Below are 25,327 nucleotides of genomic sequence, written 5' to 3' on the forward strand. Positions count from 1 at the left end.
CTGCTTCAGGACCTGGAAGGCTTGCTGTGATAGATGGAACCATGAATTTTACTGTCTACCAAAAAATTCTGAAGGAGAATGTCCGGCCATCTGTTTGACAACTCAAGCTGAAGCGATCTTGGGTGCTGCAGCAGGACAATGACCCAAAAAACACCAGCAAATCCACCTCTAAATGGCTGAACAAAAACAAAATGAAGACTTTGGAGTGGCCTAGTCAAAGTCCTGACCTGAATCCTATTGAGATGTTGTGGCATGACCTTAAAAAGGCGGTTCATGCTAGAAAACCCTCAAATAAAACTGAATTACAACAATTCTGCAAAGATGAGTGGGCCAAAACTCCTCCAGAGCGCTGTAAAAGACTCGTTGCAAGTTATCGCAAACGCTTGATTGCAGTTATTGCTGCTAAGGGTGGCCCAACCAGTTATTAGGTTCAGGGGGCAATTTCTTTTTCACACAGGGCCATGTAGGTTTTGAGGTTTTTTTTCTCACTAAATAATAAAAACCATCATTTAAAACGGCATTTTGTGTTCAATTATGTTATCTTTGACTAATAGTTAACGGTTTTTGATGAGCAGAAACATTTAAGTGTGACAAACATGCAAAAGAATAAGAAATCAGGAAGGGGGCAAATAGTTTTTCACACCACTGTATATATTTTTCATATGGTCACATATAATTACATTATTTGGCACATGTGCATATGCATTTAATCATATATATATACGTAAAGTGTGTAAGTGTGTAAGTGTGTGTGTGTGTGTAAGTGTGTGTGTGTGTGTAAGTGTGTGTGTGTGTGTGTGTGTGTAAGTGTGTGTGTGTGTGTGTGTGTGTGTAAGTGTGTGTGTGTGTGTGTGTGTGTGTGTGTAAGTGTGTGTGTGTAAGTGTGTGTGTGTGTGTGTGTGTAAGTGTGTGTGTGTAAGTGTGTGTGTGTGTGTGTAAGTGTGTGTGTGTGTGTGTGTGTGTGTGTGTGTGTGTGTGTGTGTGTGTGTGTGTGTGTGTGTGTGTGTGTGTGTGTGTGTGTGTGTGTGTGTGTGTGTGTGTGTGTACATACACAGTGGTTTGCAAAAGTATTCGGCCCCCTTAAAGTTTTCCACATTTTGTCACATTACTGCCACAAACATGAATCAATTTCATTGACAGCTGATCTGCCTATGACAGCTGATCGCTCTCTGCCTATGACAGCTGATCGCTCTCTTGTCCCCCAGGAGGACAGCCGTCACACGGCTGTCCCCAGTACAGCGCTGCTGCTGATCGCAGCGCTGTACATGCAAATGTAACAGTCAGATCGCCGCTCTGAGACTGAAGGCGGAGCTCCGCTCCGCCCACCAAGCAGGAGATGCGCGCGCAGCCTGCGCACGATCTAATGCAAACTGCCGCCCCAGGACTTTACGCCAATCAGCGTTAACTGGTCCTGGGGCTGCCGCCCCGGCCACGCCCACAGGGCTGTGGAGTCGGTATGCAACATGAAATTCGTCTCTTAACTGCCAACGCTTAGGAATTTTAAGAGACAACTGAAGTGAGAAGGATATGGAGACTGCCATATTTATTCCCTTTAGTCAGACTAAAACTAGTCCTTGGGAAGAGTACTTGTAAAAAGGTACAGACTGGAACAAAGAACATCTTTTTGGCCCTAGGCAATGTGACTGTGGGTACATGTAAGAATGATGTGCAGGTACTCTGCAGGAGAATGAGGGGATTCTTCCTCTATTACACATTCTTCATACACAATCTGAACCAAGTTTATGGGTGATGGACAACTCCTGTGTTCAATGTGCACAACATTCTCAGTTGATTCCCTGCAGCTCTGTGGAGAGTGCATATGTAGAGTATAGTACTATTGTGTAACAAAGTAAACCTGAGACAGATGAAATTAAAGTTTTATACATACCTGGGGCTTCCTCCAGCCCCCTTCAGGCTAATCAGTCCCTTGTTGTCCTCCTCCGCCACCTGGATCTTCTGCTATGAGTCCAGGTACTTGAGCCAGTCTGGCGTAGTGCGCATGCACACACTCCGCTGCCGGGAGCGTACTACACCTGCGCAGCACTATTGCGCAGGTGCAGAACGCTCCTGGCTGTGGAAGCAGCATGCGGCCGGACTGCGCTGACTGGCTGAATTACCAGGACTTATAGCAGAAGATCCAGGTAGCGGAGGTGGACAGCGAGGGACTGATTAGCCTGTAAGGGGCTGGAAGAAGCCCCAGGTATGTATAAAAACTTTTCTTTTCATCCTTCTCAGGTACAATTTAATTCGTAGTCACCAAACCAAATTTTAACAACACATCAAATTATTTGATTTCATGAGCAGAGTGCGTACATTTGCATAAATCAGAATCAACGCAGAATTATTTCCATCTCATTGACCATCTCGATTAGTGACATGGCTACACTTCAGGTTTTTTTACTTACAGCATAGATGTTATTTCGTATATATAAGAGATTCCTGTGTACACATCATATATACAGTCACAATCAGATGTGTATATCTGACTTTAAAAATACGGGGACTGCTTTATTGAAGCAGCACAAGTAACGAATTTTGATTGGTTTATTTCATTTTTGTGGACTAAGCACAGCTGTTACTGTATCAGTGTTGCCAACGCATCCCTTTAATTACTGACACATGAATTATACAGGTTTTGTGGCTAGGTAAATGCAGTTAAGGCACTGATTATGTGCAAATAGCCCCAGAACCTGTATAACTTAGATGTGTCAGTAATTAAAGGGATGAGTTGGCAACACTGTACTGTATGTATAAATTATTTATGATGACTATCATCTGAGAAATAGAACATATTATATTTTTATTTTAATTACAGTTTAAATTCATTAGGAGTCGATGTCGGTGCATTTTTTCCCCGACTCAGACTCCAGGCACCCAAAATTGCCCCGACTCCACAGCCCTGCGCCCATCGGCATGACGTGGTCGGCAAGCGGTTAACAATGGCTTTCTTCTTGCCACTCTTCCATAAAGGCCAACTTTGTGCACTGCACGACTAATAGTTGTCCTATGGACAGATTCCCCCACCTGAGCTGTAGATCTCTGCAGCTCGTCCAGAGTCACCATGGGCCTCTTGGCTGCATTTCTTGATCAGCGCTCTCCTTGTTCGGCCTGTGAGTTTAGGCGGACGGCCTTGTCTTGGTAGGTTTACCGTTGTGCCATACTCCTTCCATTTCTGGATGATAACTTGAACAGTGTTCCGTGGGATGTTCAAGGCTTTGGAAATCTTTTTGTAGCCTAAGCCTGCTTTACATTTCTCAATAACCTTATCCATGACCTGTCTGGTGTGTTCTTTGGACTCCATGGTGTTGTTGCTCCCAATATTCTCTTAGACCACCTCTGAGGCCGTCACAGAGCAGCTGTATTTGTACTGACATTAGATTACACACAGGTGCACTCTATTTAGTCATTAGCACTCATCAGGCAATGTCTATGGGCAACTGACTGCACTCAGACCAAAGGGGGCTGAATAATTATGCACACACCACTTTGCAGTTATTGATTTGTAAAAAATGTTTATTATCATGTATGATTTTTATTCCACTTCTCACATGAACAACACTTTGTATTGGACTTTTACGAGGAATTCCAATAAAATTGATTCATGTTTGTGGCAGCAATACGACAGAATGTGGAAAACTTACTTCAAGGGGGCCAAATACTTTTGCATGCCTATATATATATATATATATTTTCTTCACTTTTGTTTTTGCTGACTCCTCTCATGGTTTTTTGGAGTCCACTTTGTTTATTTCACTTGTTTCACTGTTTTTTTAATACTCTTCACCATTTTTGTTTGCAAAAGCAGGTCTTTAATTTCTTTTTCTTTTTGTGACCAGCTATTTCAGGCAATTGTTTTTCACTATTGGTGTGTCTTTTTTCCCCCTCTCCTTGCTGTTGACCTTTTTGCATTTTGCACATATAATAAAAATATATATAAATATATCTATTTTTGCAACTATCTGGTCTAGCCTATTTTTTCTGATACAGATGGGTTCTGGTTCGCTCAAATCTACATTGTTTGTTTACCCAATATCTGTTTGATATTATAAGCTCTGTTTGTTGTGTTATGAGCTTTTGTAAATAAAGTCTTGTATTTTTTTTATACCATAAAAATAAACACTAAACAGAAAAAATACACCTTTATTTCCAAATAAATTATTATCGACATACATTGTACTAGGGACACAATTTAACCACTTAAGCCCGCAGGTGTTTTCACCTTCAGAACAGAAGTAGTTTTCCCCTTTGCTCCTCCCATTCATTTGCCAATAATTTTATCACTACTCATCACGTGTAATTGATCTTTATGTTTATTTTTTAGCCACAAATTAATTTTTGTGGGTGATACTTGTATTCAGTAATGACTTTATTTTCTATCATTTTATAGACAAATACAATAAAAAAAGAAAAGAAAAAATACTGTTACGGAGTTCGGGATGCCGTTGACCCTGTCACCAGTGGTATACGTGGGCTCTCCCAGGGCCCGGAGTCTAAGTGGCTATGGGTCTTCACCAGAGCACCCCGCAAGGGATGATGGGCCTCTATTCCTAGTGGGCAACGGACTACTTTGATGCTTGGTAGCCACCAGGTCATGGCCCCTGGGATTTCCCACCAGAAACAGAGAGAACAACCGTCCACTTGGGAGGTTCTGGCTGGTAAAGTACAACAGCAGACAGATTAAAAATAGGTGTAGTCCATAAACAGGCTCAAGTCAGGACAGTTGTCAGACAAGCGAGAGGTTGAGGTAGGAAGGAGAAAATTGTAATTGGTAAACTAGCTAAGGTCAGGACTGGCGGCAGGACATGTAAGCCAGGAACAAGCAGGATCGGCAACAGGTAATCAGAAATAAAAAAAAAACATGAAAAGGACAGAATCCTGTGGCCATGGTTGCCAATTAAGGCGCCATCTTCAGTGGGAGACTAGTCAGGATGAAGGGAAAGATGACTGCAGCAATGTAAATCCTGGATGAAAACTTGATCCAGAGCACTTTAACTCAGACTGTTGCGACAGTTCATCATTCAGAAGGACAACTACCCTAAACACACAGCCAAGATATCAGAGGAGTGGCTTCAGGACAACTCGGTCAGTGTCCTTGAGTGGCCCAGTCTGCTACTCACATTCTACCTTTTAAAATTTTTATGAGCCGCTATATACAGTGGCTTGCAAAAGTATTCGGCCCCCTTGAAGTTTTCCACATTCTGTCACATTACTGCCACAAACATGAATCAATTTTATTGGAATTTCAAATGAAAGACCAATACAAAGTGGTGTACATGTGAGAAGTGGAATGAAAATTATACATGATTCCAAACATTTTTTACAAATAAATAACTGCAAAGTGGTGTGTGCGTAATTATTCAGCCCCCTTTAGTCTGAGTGCAGTCAGTTGCCCATAGACATTGCCTGATGAGTGCTAATGACTAAATAGAGTGCACCTGTGTGTAATCTAATGTCAGACCAAATACAGCTGCTCTGTGACGGCCTCAGAGGTTGTCTAAGAGAATATTGGGAGCAACAAGATAAAAACAAGCAACACCAAGTGCCCCAATAGTGTAATATGTACTGGTAAATGGTTACTAGATAGAGTAAATATTAATACTCACAAACCAGGGTTACCATTAGGCAACCACTGTAAAGGAAGGTGGGGATATTTTCCTGACCCCACTCAGGAATAAGAAGAAGTCGCTCTCTGTAGATGAGAAAAAGGGGGTTCAACCCTCCATCCAGGGTGGACTCAATATTGAGTCCAATACAATAACCTGCGGGGGATTCCAAAGACGAGTGAGCACCGCACGGTGGGCGACACAGGACAGGTAATTCATAAAAGCACATACAGGGGGTACATTTTTTTACACTAGGGGGCAGCAGTGAGGCGACGAACACTGCCGATTCCCAAGACATTTCATACTGAAATCGATTAGGAATCAGCCTCTAGTGCATGGGCAGCTGACAGATCTCTGTCTAATCAGATTTGATCAGAGTGAAATTTGTGCCTTGGTCAAATCTGCCCAACATCGCTAGATGTTTGGATACCTTTACATGAATGCCAGGGAGGTTAACTCAGGGAGCTTCTGACATGCTCAACAGCCCAGTGTCTGAGGACTACGGTCAAAGCATGTATAGAGCAACTTCGCTGCAGGCTAACGGCTTCAGGCCCGTTCCTTAGCCACAGTCCCAATGCTACACACGGTCTTTCTCCTTTCATCATATTAACCTCCCTGGCGGTAAGCCCGAGCTGAGCTCGGGCTATGCCGCGCAGGGGGAGATCTCAGCCCCTGGTGGGGCGATTTTCATTTTGTAAATTGCTGTGCGCGCAGCCAGCACTTTGCTAGCCGTGCGCACAGCTTGATCGCCGCCGCTCTGCGGCGATCGGCCGCACGCAGCGGCTGAAGAGGGCCCCCGCCAGAGCCCTGCGCTGCCCGGATCAATGAGTTCCGGGCAGCGCTATGGGCTGGATCGTGTGTCCCTGACGTCAGGACGTCGGCTGACGTCCATGACGTCATCCCGATCGTCGCCATGGCGACAGGAGAAGCCAAACAGGGGAACGCGTTGTATACGCGTTCCCCTGTTTGCTATTGTTGCCGGCGGCGATCGGACTAGAGGGCCACATGCGCCCTCTAGTGGTGTTTCATGTAGCTACCACTCTGGTAGCTTTACATGAAACTTTAAAAAAAAAATAAAAAAAAATTGGAATTCTGCAATTTTTGCAGAAAAAATTAACCGCCAAGGAGGTTAGGTTGATGAGTGCAAGTGTGAATTTAGGCATTTTAAAGATAACCATACACTTGTGGTGGCCATACACGCTTAGATTGCCACCCAAGGTGGCAAACAGTTCAAATTCAATCTGATTAGAGAGGGACTGAATATCCCCCATGCACTGCACGGGGATATCCAATAGATTTCCCCATGAAATCTATCAAACCACAGCATTGCACTATTCGATGCAGTGCTACGTTATGAGTCATTGAATTACCATTACTCCCCTGCCGGATCTGTATTTTCCATCCAGACCGACTAATTTAAATAACGTTTTGAGCGTAAGAGGATTGATAAACTCTGCCAGAAATACAGTATATAGCATTACAAAATTTCAAAAATGATGAAATCTGCTGGAATTTTTTTTTAGATAAGATTTGATGCAATCAAGCCGGGACCCGGGTTACCGGCATTACGCGGCTGAATGCAGAGCGGGGATCGGAGGCTCGGACTTCAGGATAGTCGCAGGAACGAGGTACGTGAGTGAAGCTGCTTGCTGGAAGTTTTTTTTATTTATGCAAGGACGGGGCTGCCTGATTGGGGGGGGGGGGGGGGTGTCTGGCTGTCAATAATGGGGCGGGGGGTAGCATATGTAAAAGGGGGGTGTACATATTTACTGGGGGGCATCTAATTAACTAAGGGGAGGGGGGATTTAATAATTTGGCACATCTGGGCACCTGGGGGCCATAATCATATACGGGGGCACATTAAGCTATAATGGGGGGCAGCGCTAATCCTGGGGGTACATGTGGCTATAATGGGGTAATCCTGATCCCGGGGACCTATATGACTATAAAAAGGGGCACTATTCCTGGGCGTGCGTCTGTCAATCTATTCTGGGGCTGGCAAACACAGGGGACACATCTGGCTATGCTGGTGGGATGATGGGGGTGATACTGGGGACACATCTGGATATCTATACTGGGGCGACTTTAACTGGCTGCACAGTTTTTATGTCAATAGCACTTTTTATTTCTAAACAGAAATTGGTCAAAATTGAGAAATAATGCATTTTTTTTTTAATTTTTTCCCACTTTTTCCCATTAAAAAGCATAGAGAGGTACATTTTACTTCAGAATCAGAATCATTTTATTTCACCAAGCATGACTGGGTCAAGCCCGGAATTGGGTTTGGCACAATGGAGCGGTACATAGAAAGAAATACAGAAAAGCAACTCAAATATAGACATACACAAATCTACAGTCAGCATTAGATGTACATATAACTCAGTATTCATCTTACGAAAACATACACTACTGAAATCTACCGCTCCTATGCAGGTGGTAGGGAGCTGATAGAGGGTGGTAGAAAATAAGGGAGTTTAGGAGGCTAACGGCCATCGGGAAGAACGAGTTCTTGTGTCTGGTGGTCTTGGTGGGGATGGCTCGAAGCCTCCGACCCAGTGGAAGTGGGGTGAAAAAACAGTGGCCTGGGTGAGAGGGGTCGCTTGCGATCCTCAGTGCCCTGGCTCTCAGTCTTGTGCTGTACAGGTGGTCAAGTGGAGGCAGAGGTCTCAATCACCCTCACCGCTGACTTAATGATCTTCTGTAATTTGTGCCTGTCACTGGCGGTGGCACCCACATACCAGACCAAGATGGCGGAGCAGAGGATCGATTCAATGGTGGCAGTGTAAAAGCATGTTAGGATCTCCTGCGCCATGCCGAACTTCCGCAGTTGGCAGAGGAAGAAGAGTCTCTGCTGGGCTTTCCGTTGGGTTGTCGTGATGTTGACCCTCCAGCTGAGATCGTTGGAGATAGTGGTACCCAGCAGGCGAGCGCAGGGCACACTGCCCACCTCGGTGCCATCGATGTAGATGGGAGGAGGGGTAGGAGCCGACTTCCTAAAGTCTATTATAAGTTCGACGGTTTTGGCCGTGTTGAGCACCAGGCTGTTCTCCTTGCACCAGTGGCATAGTCTTTCTACCTGCTGCTGGTACTCCTGGATGTTGTCCTTAGTTACAAGGCCAACAATGGTGGTGTCGTCCGCAAATTTGATGACTTTGACAGAGTCTACCACGGATCTACAATCATTACTGTAGAGGGAGAAGAGCAACGAAGACAGGACGCAGCCCTGGGGTGCCCCTGTGTTGGTTATCACTTCTCGTGAGTAGATGTCCCCCAGCCTGACAACTTGGGATCTTGGTACCAAATACCCACCAATGAAAGCTTAGTTTGTCTTGAAAAAAACGATATATAGATCGTTTAAGTGGCACGAGTACAGATGAAGTTATTGCTGATTAAAAAGGGACACCGCTAAAGCGTCAAAACTGCTCTGGTCCATTAGGGGAAAACAAGGTCTGGATGCGAAGTGGTTAATATTCTTAAAGACTTACCACTCCATAATAATGAGCAGGCACTTTCGGGACTGATAGAGATTCTCATAGACATCAATGATCTTCACGATGTGTGAACATTGAGATGCTTTCCAATGCAATTCGACTTCCCTGCGTGCTTTCGGACAGTCTTGTAGCATCTACAAAGGATTGAGAGGAAAATTATTATTGCAAGTTAGCAGGGTTCACAATCATCATCTAATGACCATGGATTCAATTATTGATATTGTAACGATCAGTAGTATCTCTGCTGACCAGAGTGAGTTCAAACAGGAAAGTCAGTATTTTAATCAGAGTGATCACACGTGTGTTTGTGCACAGTAATGGCTGTAGGGACTACCACTAATGTAGAGTGGTCGTACAGGCAGGGTCGGCAACAGGTCAGTCAGGTCACAGTACAAAATCGTCAAGCAAAAATCGTAATGAGGGACAGGCAGAGTTCGGCAGCGATCAGATGGGCAGAAATACAGAATCAGGAGGCTAAGAAAGTAGAGATCGGGCCGAGGTCGGCAACAATCAGACAGGCAGAGAACAGAATCGAAAGGCAGAAGGATCGTCAGAAGTTCAGGCAAAGCTCATACACAAGGCAAACAATGAATAATAATAATAATAATAATAATAATAATAATAATAATAAGTATTACTATTACGAACTATCAATAATACGCTAGCCTTGTGTGAATCCCCAGGGTCCTGCCGGTTCAAGCACACTGGGAACTAAGGTCTGAGAGCTTAACCGCAAAGTATCAGCAACAGCAGACAATGATCTACTGACAGCCCGGGTCTTAAATGCAACAGGCAATACCTGTGGCTCCACCCACTCGCCTCAGCCAATCAGAGGCGAGAGTCAGACCAGAGTAGCCAGCTGACCGGCTGGTCAGCTGTCTCGCCTCCTCAATGCATAAAGGTCCTGTCTCTGGGTACGCGCGTGCGCTCTTCTATCCTGATGTACCCTGGAGAGACCTGACCTGCTGGGAAGAGATGACGGGGAGGCAGCGGCGGAACCTGCCGTGACGTCGGGAGCAGCGGTCGCGCCGCTCTCCGCTGCAGAGGTAACTTTGACATTGTGTGAGAGAACGCGTAAAAGCCACCGCGTCTGGTGTTGAGGAGGTGGCTGTTTCTGCGTCCAATGCGGCGGTTTGCACGCGGACGCGTGCGTCTGGTGGCAGGGCACAACGCGGAAAGGCCGCCGCTTGTGACAGCAGTAAGGCGCCTGATTTCGCGTCCAATGCGGCGGTTTGTGCGGAGCGGCGTGGGTCTGGTGTGGCTGGGTCTGTTGGTGCACACAGGCTGAGGAACACGCGCGCGCTGAGAGGCAGAACTCTTATGCTAAACAGGAGAAGGTCAGCTGATCGGGCTGATCAGCTGACGCCAGGGCAAGATTCTATTGGTTGATCATTCAGGGGTGGTGCTGGGAGCACTGCTCCATATATACTTGCTGCTGGCCAGTCTCAAGTTGTCTGCCTTTGCGATCACTACGTGGAGGCACTCAGACCTTTGTCAGATCCCACAGTGTGTTTGAACCAGGAGACCCTGGGAATTCACACTGAGCCAGAAACTTTGTATTATTATTCTGTTTATGCTTCGACTAGTTCCAGGGTGTAGAGACCACGGACCTCACACCCAGATTAGGGAACTGTATTATCATCTGTGATACTCCAGACTAGTTCCAGGGCGCTGAGACCACGGACCTCGCACCTAGATTAGGGAACTGTATTGTCATCTGTGTTATACTTCAGACTAGTTCCAGGGTGCTGAGACCACAGACCTCGCACCTAAGACTAGGGAACTTGTGCAAATCATTCTGTTATACTTCAGACTAGTACCGGGGTGTAGAGACCAAGGACCTCACACCCAGACTAGGCATTATTTGATATCTGTTATGACTTATTGTTTTTCTGACTACTCTTCTGTCATCTGATTCGGTACCTCGCATATCTGATACTCTGTTGCCAAACCCTGCCAGCCTTGGATACCGAATCAGCCTTCTGTCTATGTACTTTATCTGACCGTGTGTTGCCAACCTGGCTTGCCTGACCTCGAGAGCCATCTCTCCCATTAACCTCCCCGGCGTTCTATTGAGATCGCCAGGGAGGCTGCGGGAGGGTTTTTTTTTAATAAAAAAAAAACTATTTCATGCAGCCAACTGAAAGTTGGCTGCATGAAAGCCCACTAGAGGGCGCTCCGGAGGCGTTCTTCCGATCGCCTCCGGCGCCCAGAACAAACAAGGAAGGCCGCAATGAGCGGCCTTCCTTGTTTTGCTTAGATCGTCGCCATAGCGACGAGCGGAGTGACGTCATGGACGTCAGCCGACGTCCTGACGTCAGCCGCCTCCGATCCAGCCCTTAGCGCTGGCCGGAACTTTTTGTTCCGGCTACGCTGGGCTCAGGCGGCTGGGGGGACCCTCTTTCGCCGCTGCTCGCGGCGGATCGCCGCAGAGCGGCGGCGATCAGGCAGCACACGCGGCTGGCAACGTGCCGGCTGCGTGTGCTGCACTTTATTTGAAGAAAATCGGCCCAGCAGGGCCTGAGCGGCAGCCTCCGGCGGTGATGGACGAGCTGAGCTCGTCCATACCGCTCAGGAGGTTAAGAGATAGTCTCCAGATCAGATAGTGACACCCACCTACAAGTGTCACTCACCTTCTGATCCTTCCGACCTCCAGCCTAACTCCACCCCTTGGGGAGCCTCAGGCTGCTGGAAGAATCTGTGTTCTCCAGAGCAGTATTCCCATACTGCTTACTTTCACCTGCTCAGCAGGTGCACTGCTCAAAGTATTACTGTTACACCAAACACTCACATACCAAAGATGTCAAGAGGTTAGCAATATATCTGTATTATCGGTGATTCTGCAGATCATCAATAATCAGGTATATATCTGCATTCTTGGTGATACTGCAGATCACCAATAATCAGATTCTCTCTGCGTGCTGACACCAATCGTTACACATTGCTGACAGAAATTTTGCATAGAACACTAAAATTTAAAACATACACATATGACAGCTTTTCCTGCATAAATAAACCGCTAGAATTCTGACAAATCCAGGGTATGGAAGTAATATTAGGGAACGTATATGCACCTAATCAGAACCAAATTAGCTTTCTTTGTAAGGTTTTCTCCAAGGCGGAAACTATGCCTAGCTTGCCTTGGTTGATGGGAGGTGACTATAATTTGGTCATGTCTCCTAATATAGATAGGTCTTCACCCCCTCTGATACCGCTCAACGTAGGATTAGTACATCATCCCGATCTTTCTGCCAAGTTATGCGGGAATCCCACCTCCTAGATCTCTGGCGTATGACCCATCCTACTAAACGAGGATATACTTTTTTTTTTCCTCACCCCATTCTGTGCATACAAGAATTTATTATTTCTTAGGTAGCAGGTCTCTTTTACCACTCCTGGGCTCGGATCATTCGCCTGTAATTTTTCAAGTATCCTAAGAATACTAAACAGTAAACCTGGCGCTTGAACAAATTCCTTTTGAATGATCAATTTTTTCTTCAAGGCACAAAGGATAAACTTAGGGGTTTTTTTTTATTGAATGAGGGCTCGTGCCGCAGTTTTCTACTGTGTGGGAGACTCATAAATCCTTTATAAGGGGGCATATGATTTCAGAGGCGGCCTGGTGTAAAAAACGACAAACTAGGCTTTTCCGGGAGGCCTTGGCTGATTTAAGTAGAGCTGAAAATCTACATCAGCTACGACCTTCCCGAAAACACTATTCTGATCTCCTCCCTGCCAAAGAAAAGCTAAACAGCTTACAGATAGCTCAAGTAGAAAATCCCTAACTTGGTTAAAGCAACATTATTATGACAAGGGCAATAAACCACACACTCTTTTGGCTAGAAAACTCCGACAACAGCAGAGCTTGCAGATGGTACATTCCCTACAGTCACGTAATGGTACCCCAACCAAAGACCCCATGGAAATTTCAGAATTTTTTTTGTATTATAATAAACAGTTGTAGGATTTGCGTAAAAATTTATCTCCGGAAGGACATGCAGCCAAGATGGCAGATTTCCTTTCTACGCTTACTCTTCCCATATTGTTGGAGGAACAAGTGAAATCGCTAAATGACCCGATAAGGCTGGAAGAAATATTGGAGGTCTTGAAAGCTTTACCTAGCAAAACATACCACCCCCCCCCCCCCCCCCCCCCCCATCTTTATTATCTTTCCCCTATCGTTATTATAAGAAATGTTCTTCGGTTCTTTCCCCCTGCTTGGTGACCCTGACTAATTTGTTCATGCAAGGAAAATCTCTCTGACTCCCTTCAGAGGTCTTTTCTCACTGTCATACCTAAGGATGGTAAGGACCCTCAGCAACTGCTAAGTTACCGGCCAATTGCCTTACTGAATTCTGATCTAAACATTTTTTACTACAGTCTTAGCAAATTGGTTGAATGACATCCTTGGTATTTTAGGATCAGGTTGGTTTTGTGAAGGATCGCCAGGCGGGGGATAACACCCACAGAACTATAGATTTGGTTGAGATAATGCGATGGGGTCGGGGCCTTCTCTGCTCCTAAGTTTGGACGCGGAGAAGGCCTTCGACCGCCTTTCCTGGCCCTTTTTATTCAGAACCCTGGAGGGGTTCGGTTTTCGGGGCCCGTTCTTTACGGCTATACGCTCACGCGTACTTTAATCCCTCGACAGCTCTGAAGCTTCCGTATGCCCCCCCCAATTTTTCTACAATCAGAAATGATACACGTCAGGGGTGCCCCCTATCCCCGTTATTTGCTTTAACTATTGAGCCCCTGGTCCAAGCCATACGAGCTAACCCAGATTTTCGGGGAATTACGGTTGGAGACTCAGAGTATAAATTGTCGTTATTTGCAGACAACGTTTTGCTCACCTTATCCCAGCCTTACACCTCCTTAACGAACCTTTTAAAAGTATTGAACAAACCAAAATGAGATGGAAAAGGGAGTGGGTATGACCCGATCGAGCACAAACCACCTTACTAGCCAATTTTAATCAGAAAAAAAAAATCTTTATTCATTAATCACATATCAAAAAATATTAAAAATATTAAAAGATGTGTCTCCCCCCAGAAAGGATCCCCCAAATTCCCCAGCCACCCACTGTCTCACCACTCCGCCACCTAGCTAGACGGCAGTTGGACACCCTCAAAGGCCAGCAAAACACTTTCAGTGAAGCATAGATAGCAGCTTCACTCAGCTGATATTGCTGCAACAATCAATATCGCTAGTCCTGGTATTGCTCCTTGGGCAGAGCTAAAAAACATTCAGACAGTTCAAGAACAGTGTCAATTGAATTGTAGCAAGAGCAACTGCCAAAACATTAAATCCAGTATAGAGTATGTGAGCAATCCAGGTATAATGCAGTCCCAAAGCAACTTCAGGTGTTAGTAGCTGTTAGGTTTGTATAGGCAATATGTGTGCCACTCACCCCTGTCCTAGACCAACCAATGGTCTATATGAGCCAGTACCCAGTATGGGTACTGTTAACATGCATACAATTGGTAACCTTGCAGAGGAAGGAAATGGGTTATGTGTAAAAATAGGTCAATAGATGAGTAATAATCTTTTTCTCAATGTTGAATGTTTGTGGGATGCAATGTTAAATGTAACCCCTAGATGGCGGCAGACTTGCAGGCTGGGTAATGCGGCTATGTATGGAGTCTTTTTGGGAGTTTATGCCACTTGAAACCTCTAGATGGCAGTAGAAAGGGAAGCAATGTAGTCTGGATAGTTTGCATGTGAGGAAGTAGAAAGGGAAACAATGCAGTATGGATAGTGTGCATGTGAGGAGGGGGGTGTGTATAGTGGGGCCGGTTTTGGCCTATATAATCCCACGATAGGCATCAGGCTCCATGCCCCTGATGAGTCACTGAGTGACGAAATCGATCGGGCGGAGCCTGATGTGGAAGTGGGAACTAGCCTGAGTGTGAGCAGAGGCGAGGAGGCACATGTGGTATCCATCCCAGCGTTTTTCCGTGCGCGCGGCGGAAACGGAGGGGGAACACTGATAGAAGCCTGCCAGCCTGGCCACCATACGGGGGAGAGCCCGTGTTATAAATTACTCAAACGCTGATTTTAACTGAAGACCATGTGAGTGCAATTGCTTTTTATAAATAAATAGTTTTTAACAGTATTACGCTATGGGAGCTTTTTCTTACTGAGGTACTCATCATATGAAGATTATCATCTATCATCTATTGGTGGACACTGTGTTGCTGGAGTGGTGGGGGACGACCCGGGAACGGTCCCAAGGCTCATATAGACCATTGGTTGGTCTAGGACAGGGGTGAGTGGCACACAAAGGGTGCTGGTGGAGGTGACCTGTTTTGATACTGCTGGAAGCCAATGACTGCCGCTCCTGAGGGAATTTATGCGAAGACTGTTTTTCACTCGATCTATATGTTGATTCTAGCCTGTTTTAATGTTTAATTTAAGCTGAGTAGATTTTAGGTCCTGGAAACTTGGACTTTCAATCGCATAGGAGCACACCCATGTGGTCCTGAGGGATTTATATGTGAAGACTGTCGTTCACTAGACCTATATGTTGATTCTAGCCTGGTTTAATGTCTAATATAAGCTTAGTAGATTTTAGGTCCTGAAAACTTGGACTTTCAACTGCATAGGATCATATTCATATGGTCCAGTTTTTAGCATATCAAGGAATATATTGGACATTAATGATATCTACTGAGACCTAAGAGGACTTAATTGGTCTTTTTGCATTTGAGAGGATTGTAATTTTTATGGTTGTAATGTTCATAATTCTGGTTTGCATGTAAGGGTATTCTGTCGAGTCCCTAATTTATCAGGGTGGGTTGATCGCATACCGTGAGCGCTACCTCTTGTGACACACATTTTTTACTCTTAAGAGGAGGCGAACAGGTGATAGAGGGTTGGGGGTTAAACTGTGAGCGCTGACCTCTTGTTTGAAATTGTATAGGCAATATGATGGTTTTGCATCAGTCTGTTCAAATCATAAAGTGAGCAAAAAGCATAGCAAGCAGTTCCATCCAGCCAGTGGCGTTAATGGTCATTCAATTAAGCAGTTAGTTAGTCCATAGCCAGCCATGTGCTATATAAGCACATATCTTCCATATTCGCAATCATCATGGGAGACAAGAAGACTCGTACAAGCATAACAACAACAGATACAAGTCCCGTAGTAGGGCATGTTCATCGAATGCCAGCCAAAATCTTGTGAAACAATGCCCACTGGGCTGCTTACAGTTCCTCTGTACTGCTGTGCAAGTGCTGATGGCTGGATGTTTGCCTTGCTGCCGGCAATGGCCGGTGGTGTTCGGGCGGGTTGCTGGAATGGCTGGAGCAGGATCACCCGGCGTAGAGCATGGAGGCCGAGACGCAGCACATGCATCCTCAACCGGTTTCGCAGGACTTCCGGCTTCCTGTGGAGGCGTGTACGACTTCCTGCGGCCCTGGCAATTTATTCCCCCATCGGCGGGGTGCATCCAGCAGACCAACCACACCCGCCCCCACCATCTGAAAACCGGGCGGGACAGGATGACACCACGGAGAGGAACAAATAAGGGACAAAACTACTCATACAAGGTGCGACCTTAATGTCGCATGTAGACATGAAAAATATATATAAAAAACACATCAGAAACTCTCAGCTAAATTAATTAGCCATACATCACCGTAATGTAATGGCAACAAATATATAAAGAGCTATTAGCCTAACGCTTACAGGGTACAGCAAAAACTAACCCATCTTCACAACTGTAAGTGGGCAAAAAAGTGTCCCTATCCAAATATAGGTTACCACCAGTGATGCTCGGATGGAGGTCGTGATCACGACTTGCCATGATTCCACAACCATTTTTCAGCTATCCTTCACGGGTATTCATCGCCGTGGATCCATTTTCATTCGCTAAAATCCGCTTCGGCAGATCATGAATGAACTCATTCACGCTCGTGAAACCGGCGCAGAACTCGTGGTTAGGTCGTGAATAGCGGATGTGACTTCCCTGGCCCAATCAGAGGCCCCCAGCCAGGTCCTAGCAACGAATCACAGGAGGGGAGGCTATGCCCTCCCCTCCTGCATATAAAGCGGCGGCCATGATGGAAAAGCTCCGTCCTTGCTAGACTCTGGTACTGAGAGGATCATCTCCAGGCCATTGTTCCTTCAGCAAGCGCATTCTCTATGTCAAAACCTAGCGTTTTTACTCCTAACAGTGCTCTTATATTGTACATGTCAGTTGTATTTCATTAGCTAGCCAGTGAGTCATTGCTGTAGTCAGTGTAGTCAGAATGTACTGGTGATTAGTGTGTTTAGTGCAGGCAGGCAGTATTCAGCTAGCCAGTCATACACTTCAGCTACTACTTACAGACAGTCACACTGCCACTGCAAGTGCTGGTCATTCACTAAGTTTCGTGAGTGACATTGTGTACTGTGCTCACTGGTATTAATCATCTCATTAACTAGTGATACCCTTCACTTACATTGTACTCTGCTCACTGGTATTAATCATCTCATTTGGCAGTGATACCCTTCACTTAGGTTGTACTGCTCACTGGTATTATTCAGCTCGTTAGCCAGTGATTCGCTTCAGTTACTATTTACAGACAGTCAGACTGCCACTGCAGTTGGTTCACCACATTTCGTGAGCCCATCATGAGCTTCTCACAGACCTCCGCTGTGAGCAGCACTCCCAACAGCAGCAACAGCCAACGCCCCACGCAAGTTATGACATCCACCCCAGCAGCCAGTGGTCAGCAGTCCTCCCCGGACGAGAGCGTTGTGTCCCTCAGTCCGGCATCTGGGCGATTATTGAGGGCAGCCGTTGAGGAGATGATAGGGCCTGATGTGGAGGAGGAGGTTGGGCTTGGGCCAGCATCCCAAGTTTATGTTTAGGACGATGAGGGGTCTGTATCTGGGAATGTTGGGGTGGCAGAGGTGGTGGGGGGGGGGGGGCAGGAGAAGAGTTCTATGATGATGATCGGGACCATCTGTATGTGCCTCAGACCCCGGAAAACATGTATCATGTGTTTAGGTACTAAAATCTGCGTTCCCACTGCCCGGATCCAAGGATGCATATAATTTTTTGGGCAGCACTGTCAAACTGTGGTACTATCAGTGAGTTGCCATGGTCCTTCTGTGCTGCCGCACTGACCATCCGCTTTGTACTCCTGACTCAGTCGCTGCTAAAGTCTGCCTTCACACTGCCCGGGTCCACTGACAACTCTGCAGTCATGTCTTTTCAATCGCTGCCAAAAAATATATATATATATATATATATTTTGGCAGCGATTGCCAAATATGTATATCCTGTCTGGGTCTTTTTGGCGTCAGCTACTCATCCTGGTGGCCGCAGTGCAGCAGAAAAACCTCCAGCACATCCCCTGCTTTGCCCATGTGCTGAATCTTGTGTTGCTTCTGCCGGGGATGAGTAACCTGCTGCAAGATGACCGGAAGGTGGTATGGTTTTTCCGCCGCTCAGCCACTGCACTCCTGTCCACCTTACAGCAACAATATGGCAAGCCACACCGCCTGATAATGGATATGCCAACTTGCTGGAATTCAACTCGGGCCATGTTGGAGCAGCTGTGTCAGCACAAGCTGGATCTTAAGGTGGCCACACACACCATACAATTTTTAAATTTAAGGATTGCAATCAATTTCTCTGACTGACTAACATTTCAAAAATCTGACCAATGTACTACACACGTATATTCAATTTTTCCTCAATTATGTTAAAAAATGATTGGAAACTGAGAAAGTTGCTTGGGTGTATATATTAATAAACTGACAATCCACCACAAAACATTCAATTTTCATAAAAATTAATCAGAAAAATCCAGCACTCCTGATCAACTTTTATCGAATAAAAACAGTCGAATGAAAAAGCTTTTGATTTCTCTGGAAATCCGATGTTATTTATCGAATTACTGTAAAATCGGATCATTTTATTGTATCGTGTGTGTCCACCTTCAGGGCCTATATGTTATGGTGGCCACTAATGATCCAATATTTTTCATCCAATCTTACCCTTTCTATCTTATATAAGGGAACTGCCTATAGTATCCAATTAATATATTTCATCAGTTTACTCTTCTACTACATAGATTTGGTAAGATTGGATGAAGAAGATTGGATCATTAGTGGCCACCCTTAGACCCAAGTGTCCCCAGCAAACAGCAAGTCCCCATCAGTGCAACTCAGTGGACACTGATTAAGCAAGTATGCCTAGTGCTGAGTCCCTTCCTGGAGGCAAGCAAGATGGTCAGCGAGGAGCGGGCCTCCATGTGTCAGTGGATGCCCATGGTTTGCCTGCTGGACCAGGCAAAGGGGAGGCAGCCCTGAGGCAGCTGGATAAGGAGCAGATGGCAGCACAAGAGGGCTCACAGGTAGTGGAGGAGGTGGAGGAGTTGGAGGTCCCTAACCTGAATGCTGAGGAGGAGGAGCAGAGCGCCGCAGGCGTTGTATGGGGATGGCGGCATGGGGAGGACGACACGGCACAGGAAGAGGACAGGCATGTGATATTGGACTACGAGGACGATGAAGATCTTGTTGCCAAGGCCCACTTGTTTCCCATGGGTGTGCACATGTTGCGCTGCCTTCCTGGCCCCTATTGTCGGACACAGGGGGACATGAAGTGGCTGCTGCAATGTGTTAACCATGCCTTTCTAAAGAAAGTTACTACCGGCCTACCGGTTAATTTTTCAGCTGTGGTACTACCAGTGAGTTCCCATGGTCCTTCTGCGATGCCGAACTGACCATCAGCTTTGTCCTCTTGACTCAGTCGCTACTACACTCTGCGTTCACACTGCCCAGGTCACCGGACACATTTAATTTTTTGGGCAGCACCATTACACTATCAGTGTTCTCCTTAGGGCTAATTAGGTGGGCGGGCCACCCGGCTGATTTGAAACCCCGCCCGCCTGTTATGTGCTCGCCTGGGGCTTCTAGTAAACTTCACAAAGGAGCGCTCCGTTGCCTGCTTTCAATCAGCGCCAGCCTCGCACAATAGCAAAGGCTGACAGTGTACACTGCAGGATCGCTCCTCTGCCTGTCAGCTCAAGTGTTTTGGTGAGACAGGGAGGGATTGGCTGGACAGGTTGTAAGGGGCGGGACTCCTGCTCCGATTCTCCCTCCAGCTCTCTGAGTAATGGAATGTAATTTATAACGGTGCCTCTCATTTTCGTCAATGAAAAGAGAGAAGCAGCAAAGCAAAAAACGCCCACACAGCAGCCAGCTTCCAGGAGTGAGATGAGAGCCACGTGGGTCTAACAGTCCGGAACAGCCTCAGAGCGGCTCATGTAGTGTCTGAGTAGTTGAAAACGGCAGCTGCACGTTTAATTGGGGGGAGACACGGAGATCAGGAGAAGTGATGCCCCTTCAGACCTCTGCATGTTTATTTACTTTGTTGGGGAGGGGGGGGGGGGGGGAGACACAGCCATGCACAGCATGTTTAGTGACCTGCTGTCTGTAAGGCAGCCCCCTGTGCACGCTTCTCCTGCTGTGTGTGTTTCCCCCTGGCCCCAGCTTGTATCATGTCTGTAGTGCTGCCCCTCCCCCTGCACACTGGGGAAACTTAGTGGAGCTGAACTCTTGCACAGGACAGAAGGGAAACAGAGAAATGCACCCTGAATTTAAAAAAAGTTTAGTTAGATTTATTGCAGGATTTGTATCAGCTGTAACAAAGAAATGTTTTTCTTTAAAGGACAACTGAAGTGAAACGGATATGGAAGCTGACATATTTACTTATAAGCAATACCATTTGCCTGGCTGTCCTGCTGATCCCCTGCCTCTAATAATTTTACCCTAGCCTCTGAACAAGCATGCAGCATATCAGATGTTTCTGACATTGTCAGATCTGACAAGATTAGCTGCATGCTTGTTCCTGGTGTGATTCAGACATTACTGCAGCCAAATAGATCAACAGGGCTGCCAGGCAATTGGTATCGTTTAAGAATAAATAAATATGGCAGTCTCCATATTCTTCTCACTACAGTTGTCCTTTAAAGGTTATGCTGTTGTGCATCTTTTAGAGCAGAGAGGAAGTTCTCTGTTCAGGTCTGCTTAAAAAGGGACCTGAGCACCTTAATTTAAAACAATCTGCTAGGTACACACAATGCAATTTTCTGACAGATCTACGATCAATTAATCCAAACATGTCTTATCTGATTTCTGCACGATTTCCTATAGAAGTGAACAGAAAATCAGAAATCAGATCAGACATGTTGGAAATTGTCGATCTGACAGTAAATCTGTCAGGAAATTGCATTGTGTGTACTTAGTAGGTACATCGGCTTGCCTACTCATCCTCTTTTTATCCTGTAAGCAGAGATGCATTCCCTCCTCGCACGCCACCCGGCTACTTTTTCATGCCACCTGGCTGGAAAAAAATTCTGGGGAGAACACCGACTATGGTACTACCAGTGAGTTGCCATGGTTCTTCTGTGCTGCCGAACTGATCATCCGCTTTGTCCTCCTGACTCAGTCGCTACTACACTCTGCGTTCACACTGCCCAGGTCACCGGCCGCGTTTAATTTTTTGTGCAGCACTATTACACTGTGCTACTACCAGTGAGTTGCCATGGTCCTTCTGTGCTGCCACACTGACCAGCCGCTTTGACCTCCTGACTCAGTCGCTACTAAAGTCTGCCCAGGTCCACTGACAACTCTGCTGTTACGTCATTGCTAATCACTGCAAAGTAAAACCCCCAAAAATTACAAAAACCTCTCTGGGTCTTTTTGGCGTCAGCCACTCATCCTCCTCCAGTGGTACCATCACCGCCAAGTGCCATTGAGACTTACCTTCACCTCTGTGATTGCTTAACATGTATTTCACTGTTTAAAACCACTTATTACCAATTAATAGCCCCATTGAAACTGTTGATTTCACTTTCAAATCCATTTTCTCAAAAACAAATTATTTTGGGATTTTTTTTTGTTTAAGTTGTAGCCCCTTATCACCTTGATAATCAATGCAATTTGGGGGATTGAAGCATGCATGGGGGCTTTGCTATTAACGTTAAAAGAAAATCCGGATCCAGTCGTGATTGCCTCATTCACGACCAAAAATCGGCGTCGTGGCGCGGATGCATTTCATAATACGGAACCAATTACGCCGGAGGCAGGGTTTTTTTTTTTTTTTTTTTTTTTTTTTTTTAACAACGACCGTGGTTACCGAATTGTTGGATCGAGACATCCGAGCATCACTGGTTACCACACATGTCCCTTTTAATTGAATATACACAACGACATATCTATGTCTGTCAATGAACAGGGAGAACTCCCAATCAGATGATCAAAGCAAAAGCCACCCGCAGAAACAACAGCAGCTGAGGGACCCCAAACTTCAAGAATTAAATGGGTAGGAATGGGACATAACTAGTATGTTCATTCAAACCTGGAGATTTAGTTGCATTGAGATCGAAGATCCAACGCGATTCTCGTTGCAATAACAAACGATCCATGTCTCCACCTCTGATGGAGGCATGGATACGGTCAAGACCTATAAAGCGCATTTTGGTCGGATTGCTAGCATGTGCCGTTTTGAAATGTCTTGCCACCGGGGTGAGATTGGAAAGGTTTTTGCTTTTAATACTTGTTACACGGTCAGAAATGCGTGAACCGAATGACGACATTTGGTTTTGCCTATATAAAATGCCCCGCATGGGCATAGTAATAAGTACACAACCAAGATAGTACCACAGTTCACATAGTCGGCAAATTCCCAATCTCTACCATCCGGTAGTCTGACAGATCTTCCAACCTGTATATAGCAGCACATGGTGCAACCACCGCACGTATAGGTGTCTAGCACCCTACAATGTGTGTTTGTAGTCTCTGGATCCACAAAATGACCATTTACTAATTTGTCATGCAATGAAGGGGCTCGATGAAAATAAAAAAAAAGAGGCCTACTGGGAACACAAGTCTTTAACTTCGTATCATTTGTCAAAATATGCCAATGCTTTTCAATGTGTGTTGTTTCATGGTGTTGAGACGAGAATCTAGTGGAAAAGTGCACACTGTGCTCCATCTCCAGCTCCCGACGAGGTTGATTTGAAAGTAAAGATGTCCGAACACTGGCATCAGCTCTTCCATATGCCCGTTTTAGAGATCCCTAAGAATATCCCCTCTCTCTAAAACTATCCTTCAAATTTCTGGCTTCCGCCCTAAATGTGATATCGTCAGAACAATTACGTCTTACACGTAGGTATTGGCCTACTGGTATCCCTCTCACTGTGTGCGCGGGGTGGAAACGATCAGCCCTCAAGAGTGAGTTGGGAAGCAGTATCCTTTCTATATAGGCTGGTAGATACTATGCAACACTTGTCCATAGAGATAGAGATATCCAGAAATGGGAGCTCTGTCTGGCTAGATTGCATTGTGAATCGCAAATATCGTGCATTAACATTCAATTTCTCAATTAATGCATTGAGCAGATTCTGACCACCTGTCCAGAACATGATGAGGTCATCGATGTACCTGTGCCACGCAAAAATGCGGGACAGGTACATCGAGAGACCATCACTAGAAAATCTCACGCTCCCACTCCCCCAGGTACAGGTTTGTGTACGAGGCGGCAGAAGTGGTCCCCATCGCCGCACCCTGCACCTGGAGGTAGTAGGAGCCCTGGAAAACAAAAATGTTGACCACTAAAAATTCTAGTAACGTCAGCAGAAACCCACTATGTGCCGTGCACTGTACACCCAGCTCACTTACAAAGACACTTACCGCATTAATACCTGAATCATGCGGAATACTGGAGTATAAGGCCTCCACGTCTAGGGTCACCAAGAGTGTTCCCACCGGCAACTGCAGACCATCCAGGACCCGCAATAAGTGGGACGTGTCCCGGTTGTATGAAGGAAGTGCCTGTAAGTGTGGCTGCAAATGGCAATCCACATAGATACTTATTTTTTCAGTTAATGAACCACGTCCCAATACAATCGGGGCAACCAGGGGAGTTTGTCTAGTCTTTTGTGAACTTTGGGCAAAGCATAAAAAGTTGGGATAATTGGATTCCCAACCTTCAAAAATCTGCCTGCATTGTCATCAATAACAGACCTGGTGACCGCATCATCAATAATGGTAAACATGCTGGCAACGGGCGACGCTGGACATGGAGAACCTCAAGTAACACTCCCGTCTGTTCATAATGTCAAGACACATGTTCCTATACATACTTACAGCCTGTACAGTGGTTACTTGGAGGTAACCCTGTTTGTGAGTATTTATTATACTCGTTTCATTTACCCAATTGTCAAGACTACACTATATTGGGCTCTCGGTTCTCATTTTTACATATACTTACAGACAAGATGACCACGTTGCCCCCCTTGTCGGAAAGGTTTAACAATCAGTTTTTTATGTTCCGTCAAATCACGCAATATTTCCTGTTCTTCATGGCAGACTCTTTATGGCCTTTAAGCTTAATTAGATCTCTCTTAACTACGTTAATGGAGGTCTTCAAATTTGGACTTAGACTAAAGGGAGGGAACTTTTTAGATCTATTGTGCAGCCCAATATCGTCAAGGCACGGTAGAAAAAAATGTGGACCTGAACCAAATGAAGCTTCACTTATAGCACCCGCTTCAGCAGATGTATTCTCAAGTGCCAAATCTTGCAAAGATTGGAACGCAATAAAATCATGATCAGACCACAATTTGTCATCCCAGCTCGATACTTGTTTATTAGTGAGATCGCCATATAAGGACTGCAAGAGAATCTTGCGGCCAAACATGTGCAAGTCCACTATAGTCTCAAATATGTTAACATTATGCATAGGGCAGAAACCCAAGCCTTTAGATAACAGAGATAGGTGAGATTTGGGAATAGGATCTCCCGTCAAATTGATGACCTGTAAAGCCTCAGAGCCCGACGGATTTTTTACCGCCCGGGGCCCATTTCCTGCCTCCCCAGTTGATGAGGGAACACCAGCAGTGGAACCAGGGGTGTGATTGGAGGTCCGAGGACCTACCGCACCACCCTCCCTGCATGTATCTGAGTCCTCTAAGCATGGTGACTCGTTTATTAGATTTTTTATCTTTATCTTTGACCTTGTGTCATGTTTGCGTGAACTCTCCAGCAGATATAGCCCAGGTCAGGCGCCTCTGCCGCTGTTTCTGGTTCAAAAGTGGGTTCATGCTTCCATCTGCTGAAAAGGTTTATGGAGATGAAGATTTCATTTTTCAGCACGACCTGGAAAGCTCACAGTGCCAAAACCACTGGTAAATGGTTTACTGACCATGGTATTACTGTGCTCAATTGGCCTGCCAACT

General features: G+C 45.7%; 1 protein-coding gene across 1 annotated transcript in view; it reads right to left on the reverse strand.

The window, feature by feature from the left end:
* Window positions 1-25,327, reverse strand: part of MAPKAPK2 (MAPK activated protein kinase 2) — a 378,176-nt gene that overhangs the window by 314,028 nt on the left and 38,821 nt on the right. Inside the window, exon 2 of the mRNA XM_068266238.1 lies at window positions 9,089-9,228. Coding sequence (XP_068122339.1) covers window positions 9,089-9,228 — 140 coding nt within the window. The remainder of the gene's footprint in view (window positions 1-9,088; window positions 9,229-25,327) is intronic.

This window comes from Hyperolius riggenbachi, chromosome 2, assembly GCF_040937935.1.
Source record: "Hyperolius riggenbachi isolate aHypRig1 chromosome 2, aHypRig1.pri, whole genome shotgun sequence".
Taxonomy (NCBI): domain Eukaryota; kingdom Metazoa; phylum Chordata; class Amphibia; order Anura; family Hyperoliidae; genus Hyperolius; species Hyperolius riggenbachi.